We start from the raw sequence: 10,181 nt of genomic DNA, 5'->3' as shown, positions 1-10,181 counted from the left end.
ATAATAATTATGTGAGCATATTTATACATATTTATTAGGAGCGGACATTGTTTTTAATCATATAATTGTTTAACAAACTGAAAAAACATTACACACATTTTGAATTAATTATTGTGTGTTAATAACAAAACCATTCTTAAATGTTGTTTGAAAAATTACTGGAGTTCTTAAAAAAAAAATCAAACAACAAGACATGCACAGGAAGATATTAAATTTATTAGTTATGTTTAAAAATCTTTACCTGTATTCAATGTACTCTTGATTTTTTTCATTAATTTTAGGGAAGATTTATTAATAATGCCATGGTATGGATTACCCTTGTCAATAAATTTAACTTTGTAGGTAGTATTTTGTTATCAAATAAGGAATTACTTATAGTGCCATTAGAGGAAGGACGAAATGCTCCTTTTCCAAAATTCCACAGATCATTTAGTTATATGCAAGCATTATTTGTTTTTAGTATTTTAATAATTATTTTAATTTTTTTTTTTCATAAAGTAGGTAGTTAATATAATCAAAGAGAACAATTCCTGTATTAGTACAGTTAATTGCTGTAGCAATTATGTTGCTTTTTTAAGAGAGTGGGTGAAAAAATGCACCATCCATCCATCTTCTTTCCTATAAAAAAGCTCTAGATATACCACTGGTTATATATTTCATATTCGATAGGCTTTTTTTGCATTAAATAATTTACCGTCAATTGTAAAGAAGGAATAAAATTATGACGTACGACTTACAGTATTTACAGATATCTGAAATATGATACAGAGTAGCTATATAAGCTGATAAGTATTGATATTGAGATACACCTTTTTTAGGTTTAAATGGTTTAATACAATATTGAGAATAGTTATTATTTAAATGAGATGATGGAATGAAAGTACTACTATCTTTGTGATTATGTACAGGAATAACAATAAGCACATCTCAAACACGAGATACCAAATGTTTATTTTATCAATATGATCAGTTTGATGCATTTTGACAAACGTATACCTAATGATTGATGTTGTGATATGATGTTAATTTTATTATGCTCTTGTTAGGTTGTTAATCTACAATATAAATGTTAATCTAAATTCAAATATTTTTGTTGGTATGCAAATGTCTCACATTTCTGTAGGTGCTGAATGCTTGAGAGGAAACAGTTATTGTTATTAATTGATTTCTCCCTGCATTCTTGAGATCTCCAAACAAAACACAGGTTGTAAATTATAGTTATATGCTTGTAGAAAAATAGTGAAAAAATTAGATATCTATAAATTAATTTTAAAAAATGTGACTGATACATCTTTGGTTAAAAATAAGTGTGCATTAGTGTCACTGCTCATTGGTTATAAATAAGGTCAACAGTAAAGTATAAATTATAAATTCAATAAAAATATAAATAAAACACCTAATATAATATTATTAGATACAAAATAATTATAAATCGAGGATTTAAAAAATATAATAGACTCATAAATACATTTAAAACAATATGTAGTAATACAGTATATAAATATTGTTTCATCTTTTTTTGATAAAATTAATATTTGTTAACTATTAAACTAAATATCATCTATACAAATTTAAAACTATATTACGTATACAATTATGATTATAAATATTAATTTAATATTAATATATTTTTTTAGTCTATTGAGCAAAATATTAACATAATAATAATGATAAATAATAATTTTTTTTTTTTTTGGTCATTATGAAAATTTATAAGTGTTTTGTTACTTAACATTTTTTTTTTAATGGAAACCAGACATATTCTTTTATTTCATTAGATGAAAAATAAGGTATATAAAGATTAAATAATAAAATAGTTCACGATGAGAAGAATTTCGACCAGCAATTGAATAATCACATAAATAGGGTACTCTGGTTAACATGCAAGTATTGCTTTAATAAATAAAATAAAATTAGTAAATAATAGAATGTAAAAATGGAATTCTTTCATGGTTCACCAATGAAAATGATCACTGTGTATACCTACTTTAAATGAAGATCATACAAAGTATATGAATTTTACACAGTACCAAGTAACTAAGTACTTTACAACACAGTCAATCTGAATATTTTCACGGTATGTTCAGAATTTCATAATCTGAAAGTAGATTGTTCACTCTTTCATGTACCTTAGAAGCCTTGGAAATCATTTCAGGCATTGTATTCAACGTTTCTTCTACAGAAGTGTTGCCAATAGTCTAAATAAAAATAAAATACATTTTTTAGAAAACACATAATTATTTAAATTATTGTATTTTACTGACTATTCAATATAATTTTAGATTCAAAGTAGTGATTAATCAGTTGTTTTTACAATGGAGTATCATTTTAGGCGTACTAACAAACTAAAGTATAAAAAAAAAGATTCAATTTTCAAATTTGAGGATGGTTTCTGATAGTAAATTGGATGTAATTTTAAGAGGTCAAAATTCAAAATTTTTAGAAAAAAAGGGAATTTTTATACAAAACAAAGTTTTGATCACATTGAATCAAAAATTAATCAAACTAAAATTATTATTAATATAATTATAGCTATAATAGTATGCTGACTATAATAATATCAATATTATAAATACATAATAAAATTATATTTAGTATTATAGACTAGGGTAACCATACTTCCTGTTTTAAACAGGATTATCGTTATTTTTCGTAGTATTTATAATACATATATTATATAAATATTGTATACATATTGTTTCATGTTTTGAAGATCAATATACCTATATTTTTTACTCATTGCAAAAAAGTGTCCTGTTTTTTTTTTTTGGAAATAGGGTTACCCTATTATAGACTAACAGACTGTCTTAGCTCAGAATTATTTGTCACATTAAATTTAACATATCCATTACAGTGATCTAATCAATGACAAAGTATATTCGATAACAACTGTAATAAAGCAGTACCTATTTTTTAATACTTTATTAAAAAAAAAAAAAAAATGCATAACTAGATGATTAAAATTATAGGTAAGTATATTTTAACCAATTAAACATGATTTGGCTACTTGTATTAATTAATTAATGAATGTGAAGAAATAATATCTATAACATGAGGTCATAACCTACCAGTATAAACTTCAGAATAATTATCAATCATGTGATGTGGGTATGTGTTGAGTAGGTAAGTGGTATATACAACATCTTAGCTATAGGTTAACAGCATATTATTGTGTTATAAATAATAAATTAGGACATATTAAGCTACAACTAAGTCTATTCCACAAGATTGTGAATTCTTGTTACTTCAATACAATTAAAAAATAACCCACCAAAATATTTAAGATTTTAAATGTTCATTAGTATGGTGAATTTTGTTTAAATGTAAAATCAGTTTATAATATAATTATTTTTAACTTTTCAGTGCAAGTATGATAAAAAAAAAAATAAAAAAATCCATGAAATAATTTAGGTTCTACAAGATACCTACTTGATCGTACAAGGCTCTCTGACAGGGTAGGAAATTCATTGCAAACAGAGCACCATTTCTTATAAGCCAGGAGTGATGTTTAGCCAATGTTTGGCTATATGCTTCTTGAGCAGAGCGTTTCGTGCTATCATTAGGTTGAAGTTTAAGTAGTTTAGACATGAACAGAATAATGAATTCTGAAATGTATTGACATAGGTGATAATTACAAGTCAAGTGCTTAGATATAATAGTAGAATGTCAATTAGATGTTTTACCGAGACCACGATGCAATCTCAACAATGTCACAGAGCCAGAACGACCAGAAAACACCAATTTGTTGGAAGTCTCGTGGTTTAACATGTTTTGTACAGTGGAAAAATGTAGCTCGTCTTCAGTTACCAGCTGATTTAGGCATCCGATCTTATCCTCTAGGTCATTGACGACAAAACTGAACAAGCCTCCTAGGTGGGAACAGAATCTGCAAAGGCAACAGAAAAAGAATCAGCACGAGCAGTGTTGTTTTAATGTATCATTAACACCAAGGGTGGTGAAGATAAGTACTTGCAAAGTTCCTGATAGGCCAACACATAGTTTTTTATGTCAACGTCTTGGTCCTGGACTAGAGCTTCATGAAAGGCACTTTGAACGGCCGCCACGCTAAACATCTTACCATCAATATTTAATTACAATTATTATAATTCACTGAATGTGATAACTGGAAGCGTGCTAATTTACTAAACACCGCGGTGACGAAAACTTATTAGTGTAATATTATTTTAAGACTTGAAGTAAGCCGACCGCAATGTAGCGAAGTATAATAATGGGTATTTCAAACCTTTAAATTATAAAATAATAATATTGAGTACAGCATAAGCGTACTGACGATTGTGCTCGCCACATCGACTATGGAACTCTAAAATAAAGACGTGCAATTCAGCGACAAGTGTTACACTAATTGCCAATCAAGAATCAATTCACAGTGCAGTATTAATTTTATCATTATTATACATGTTATTATCGCCGAGTCCGTAAAACACCATAAAAACCAGCACTTAAATCGACGTATCAACCGGCGGATTTTTTTTTTTTTTTGCTACGAAATAAAAAAGTAAAATATGAATATCATAGTAGGTATTAATAATAAAAACTAAAACGTTTCATTGTTATTGTTATTGTTTTGGATATTATTATTATCATAAAGATTAGAGATATCTCTTTAATCTTCATGATTATTATCTTGTTGTAGGATAACGGACTAGTGTTGCCAGATAGTAAGACTTTGGTGTGGGGATTACGATAATATTGTACTTCGGTACCTGTGGTCAGTACCACGGTTATTATTTTTTTTTTTTATAAAATAAAATAAACTTAAAATAGGTACCTATAGCAGTGGTTAGTACTAAAATGGCAATGGTATAATTTCATCCTAGACCATAATTGTGTACATAACAATATAACATTAAGTTTCATATTATTATTGGCATTGCGGTGGTACAGGGTTCCGGCCTCGGAAATTGTAAAGATATCAAGTCACAATAAATTAAAACCATCAATGCAGATTACCGAAAACGAAATATTTTTAGAACGCTTAGTTACTGGTCGGAGACATAATAGATTCCTCGATAATTTTTCAAGTACTATTATGGAAACAGGGGAGGTATGTATATTGATGTACCTACATAATTCTTTTTAGATGTAAGCCACAGTCCACAGAAATATAAGTTATAACAGGTACATTTGTGTGCAGTTGAAGTTTGAATATTATTAAAGTAAACTATCAATAATTGTCTACCATTTTAAAATCCTTCTTTTTAATAATATATTACTATATTAGGTATTTAAGGTATTTAATCCAGTTTAGGTATAGGTACATTTTATCCTAAGTGCCAACATAAAATTAATTAATTATCTATTTTTAAAGTTTAAATACGTGTTAATTGGCTTCGATTGTTTCATTCATTCTTCACTTCCGAGTTCTATAACATTTTAATAAACGTTAATACTTTTAATAAAAAAAAAACACCTGCTTAACAATATAGAGTAGAATGAGTGGTTCTGATTATTTGAGAAATAGTTTATTTAACCATATAAGATATTCGGAAAATGGCATAATTTATAAGTATTTGGAAGTGTGGTATTTAGTAGGTAGGTATACGTATACCCATGTAGAAATCTAATCTATGTATACTGAAAAAATTCTAAGAATTGGACTGACTAAATGCATAAAGTAATGAAAAAATGTTAATGTTCATTCTTGGTGAATCACTATGTATAGGTATGTAGATTGTAGTGTAGGTATTTGGTTACACTGGTTACAGGCTATATAGTAGGTAGGTAATTAGTAACTACAAAATATAATATATAGCTGTTGTTGTTTGGGATGGCTATTACATTCTTTTTCTATGAGCTAAATCTAAACTACTTATTAAAGTTGGTTAGTTAGGAGTGTGTTGATGACTTTTTTGAAAAAAAAAATCTGTACGGCGAAAGCCATAAATCATCATACTTTAAAAATGATTTTGAGAAAATCTCATTTGCTGATGAATAAATCACATTTTGTGTTAAAAACTTTATAAGCTTACTTTTGTGTTAAAATTTTGATTTATGATTTTCGAGATTTTTTAAAGACAGAATTATATAACTTGAACCACCTTTGGTAAAATAGAAAGTCTACATTACCAAATGTCTATCATTGAGAGACAAAAACTATCTCATACATGGATTAAAAATGAACACTCATTTTAAAAGTTTAATAAGTCACTTTGAGGCTTGGACGGCTTGGAAGTTATTTATTGAGTTTAGCTTATGTCTTGCAAATATCAACGGTATTGTCGGTATCAATATTATTGCTAATAATTGCTCTGATGAATAAAATATAGAAGTTTAGACGATATATATGCAGTATGCACGTATTAAAATATAGATGATTGTGTTTACTTAAAAATGTAATTTATAGTTGTCTTTACGAATTGAAACTTAGATAAATAGAATATGTACTTATAATATATGTATATTCATTATTCAATTTGCAATTGATTGCATATGCTACAGACTATATAATACAAAGTTATGTGAAATATTAAAATCACATTTATTACTACGTGTGTATGTGGTAAAAAAATGTATTATTGAGTTAATGATTAACTTTATATTGCTTACATTCAGAATCTAAAATAAAAATACTTATTGGAATAATACGAGTATATTAGTATATAGATTTTTGGCAATTTTGGTTTATACGTTTCCAGCCAGCCGGAAAAAAAAATACGTGACTTATGCTATCGGTTAAGTTATACTCGAGTGAAGACGCGTGTCAATGCCTCAATGGTTCAGTAAACCTATTAAAACTTAGAAGTATATAAATTATTTTTGTTAACATATAAAATTACATGATTTTAAATGAAATTGGTGGTTAGGTACCTAAATAATAGCGAATAAATATAACTCATAATTTTTTTAAGAATCATTAATATATATAATATAGGTAATTACTGCAGATTGTATTTTGTCTACATACCTACCTATAAGTATAAATTTTGTTGTGTTGGAATTGTTGGATATTATACAAATACTATTTTGCAGTTTCAAGGAAAATTAATTTTACTTTATTTTAGTTATGACGTCTTTACAAGTTGCAATTTATACTTAACCGCGTACCTAGTCGTCTAGATGCGAAAATATTGAAATTGTTACTTTAGTTTATAGAATGTTTATGATTTATACACTCTAATGAAAGAAAAAAATTAAACGCTACTGCGTCCTTATATTATTATGTTACTTTGTATATTCGTAACTTCGTAGCTCGTTGCCCGTTGGTACTATTATCCTGGGACGTGTACCTATAGTGTATCTAAGGTCTTGGCAACCTTTAAGATGTTAACTCGTGTAACGGTAATAACTTATATATATATATATACATATAGTTTAAATGTTATATTATATACGACTACCTAGTATGATATGTAATAATGCAAAAATAAAATAAATAAAAAATAAGTACATTTGATAAATTAGAAGCTAGGCAAACACAAGGGACACAAGCCTTGAATGAATGCCGGAATCTGTTTGACTCTTTCCTACACTTATAAGTGCTGTAGAAAGTAGTCACCTATCAGATATAATTATTAAATTATTTAAATTTGCGTTGTAACCTTCCTCCTGATTGTCGGAGGGTTCTCGAGGTCATAATTCGAGAATGACCAAGTACATAGTAGTAATAAAATATTAATAATTAAATTGTAAAAATTAATACATGTAGATAATATGATGTGCATGCACCTTACCTTATTCGCAGCTGTATTTGGTTGTGCAGATGACTCAATAAGATTAAAAAAGGTTTTAGAGACTCGAATCCAAATAAATGCAAGACTGATATTAGTGATATATTATTTTCGTTAAAACGAAAAGGCTCAGTTGTCGCTTGCAGGAACCAGTGTGTAAGTGTGTTGGCTGGTGCTCATGCACTAATGAGAGTAGACGACTTGGTCAAGTCGGCCAGAGTCGTAGGCGTTCCCATCATAGGTTTGCGCGCTAATAAAGAAATTGTTTTTATCCTTGGCGACACAGATTCTCATTGTCACAACTACGTGTAAGTTTCTACGAGACCAAATGATGTAAATCGTTCCTTTCATCAGTGATTTAAGATAATTGGGTTATAGGGGTTATCTGTGTGTGACAACTTTTATTGAATAAAAAAGCTATTTACAATCATGATATGTCAGCATATCATTAAAGATATGTTCATTAAATAAATACTAAATTTTGTCTTTAAGCAACAAGAGTAAATATATCTATGAAAAATACGTACAATCGGGATCTATATTTGAAAAAGGTTAAATCGTAAAAACTGTTTGTCCATAATAATACTTATATACTTATATAAAATAAATAGAGATGTATTTATATTTTATATTATACATTATATAATATGTATAGAATGTACTTAACTGCGTAGTCGTTCAAAGTGAATTACATACTTACGTATTTAGGGGTTTTCCGCCTATAGATACTTCAAATTCACCACTTTTCCCTCCCCATCACTCCTAAAATTATTTATAAAACATATTTGAATTATGCCAATTTTTTTATAATATACCTATTTATTATCTTATATAAAAAAAAGATATATTATTAATTTAAATTAAATTGCACGTAATTTAATTTCTGCAATTTACAAATTAATTGTACTTAAAACTTTATATATTTTTTTCTACATTTTCCTCAGCAAAATCATTATTTAAATTATCACAATTTTTAAGTCGGCAATAAATCCTCTTTGATATTTAATATACTATATTGTTTATATTATTACGTTTTAATCCACAGTATGAGAAATCGAATCCACATTAAATTCGCGCATTTTTTATTACTTATGTAGGTACGTACTGGTTGTTACCGTATAGTGCATTATGTTATAATAATACATAGCTGTTTAATTTTGATCAAACTAATACGATTGTTTATGGTTTAACTTGTAATTTTAAATTATACAATACATAATTTGTAGGTATATGAATAATTTTTCCATTTAAAAATTAGTAAAATTTAATTTTATCAGTTGAAAAATATTTTTTGTAATTTTGTAAAAAAAATTGTTAAAATTTGCCTATATAGGGTGCACAGGGACACAGGTGCATAAATACGCTTTTGCACATAATAAAAGGGTACCTCGACACCTCGTACCTACATTATATTATATATATATATATATTATGTTTATGGCATATTCATTGATCATTCTTATTTTAAACTGAACGAAGCAATGAATGTTTTTATTGATTTTTATTTAAAAAACCAACTGATTGATTAAAGTCACTTTTTAATTTTTATATCAAAAAAAGAGTGGTCAAGTGGGTACCGTTCTGCTGTACACTAGGTACTGTGTGGATCACTATTGTATAAAAGATGTTAAATTTGGATCCAATGATAGATATCATTGTATACAAAGTCAAAAAGTCAAAAAACGATTTTGAACGGAGATGTTTTTAAATTTGTCAGCCTAGGATATAATAATATATAAAATATATTATGTTTTAAATTGGGAGGTTAAAAAAGTGATTTATGTTATAATGACCTGAATATACCCTAAAATTAAATCTTGTACAGAAAATGCCAATTTAAACAATTGCTGGAGTATGTTTCAAGTTTCTACGACTAGTAATTTTTAACTACAAATAATAATAAAAATCTAAAATTATTTAATAGTAGGTAAATCGTTATTTTACGCAGGAATTTCGGATTTCGTAAAAATTCAAACATAAGATAAAATTTTTGTAATTTGTCGACTTTTTTTTATAATTGTTGTAACTTGTAAGCCAAACTTATGGAAAATCTTGTTTACAATTTTCAGCTCTTATAGCTACTTATACCTATACAAAGTTGTTTATACATTTTTAACTACATAGGGGTATCCAACATTTTTTTATCAACATTTCAAAAAAAAAATTCTTAAAAATAATTGAAAATTTCAGTTGTTTATAAATAGCTCTAAAAAGTCATAATATTTTGAAAATTTAACTGTGTGTAAATAACACTAATATAAATATTTGGTGAAAATTTCAAGTATTTACAGTGATTATTTTTGAGTTACAACTCTACAAAAACTGATTATTTTGAAAACTGTTGGAAAATCTTACTTTTGACCTCTATAATGTACATAGAATATTCATTTTGTCATCGGAAACCACCCTTAAATTTTAAAACAGAAACATTATTTTAACAAGTTATGCTGTGCATAGACACAAAAACAATACAAAACCTCTTCAACACCATCG

General features: G+C 27.1%; 1 protein-coding gene across 5 annotated transcripts; it reads right to left on the bottom strand.

The window, feature by feature from the left end:
- Positions 1-1,003: 1,003 nt before the first annotated feature.
- Positions 1,004-7,847, bottom strand: LOC114119489 (ceramide-1-phosphate transfer protein). Of its 5 annotated transcripts, none has more exons than XR_003592044.2 (6): positions 4,244-4,586; positions 3,970-4,073; positions 3,684-3,886; positions 3,430-3,605; positions 1,984-2,198; positions 1,004-1,893 (listed from the first exon to the last, which is right to left on the bottom strand). XR_003592044.2 is itself a non-coding variant. In XM_027981053.2 (5 exons), the coding sequence occupies exons 2-5, from the start codon at positions 4,071-4,073 to the stop codon at positions 2,073-2,075; spliced, it is 609 nt and encodes a 202-aa protein (XP_027836854.1). In that variant the 5' UTR covers positions 7,692-7,847; the 3' UTR covers positions 1,004-2,072. The 5 variants fall into 5 exon arrangements, 3 of the variants coding, with proteins under 3 accessions (XP_027836854.1, XP_027836852.1, XP_027836853.1); XR_003592043.2 differs by having other exon boundaries at positions 1,988-2,198; XM_027981053.2 differs by lacking the exon at positions 4,244-4,586 and adding an exon at positions 7,692-7,847 and having other exon boundaries at positions 1,004-2,198.
- Positions 7,848-10,181: the final 2,334 nt, after the last annotated feature.

This window comes from Aphis gossypii, chromosome 1 (genome assembly GCF_020184175.1).
Source record: "Aphis gossypii isolate Hap1 chromosome 1, ASM2018417v2, whole genome shotgun sequence".
Classification (NCBI taxonomy): Eukaryota; Metazoa; Arthropoda; class Insecta; order Hemiptera; family Aphididae; genus Aphis; species Aphis gossypii.
The sequence above is the reverse complement of the archived record's forward strand: the minus strand, read 5'-3'. Positions and strand labels throughout refer to the sequence as shown.

Excerpts from the sequence above, each read along its gene's own strand:
- LOC114119489 (XM_027981051.2), bottom strand. The coding sequence starts at position 4,279 with ATGCTGTACTCAATATTATTATTTTATAATTTAAAG. Across the intron at positions 3,887-3,969 it reads GCCTATCAGGAACTTTGCAA|ATTCTGTTCCCACCTAGGAG; the intron begins GTACTTATCTTC and ends TTGCCTTTGCAG. Across the intron at positions 2,199-3,429 it reads AGAGAGCCTTGTACGATCAA|ACTATTGGCAACACTTCTGT; the intron begins GTAGGTATCTTG and ends ATTTTTATTTAG.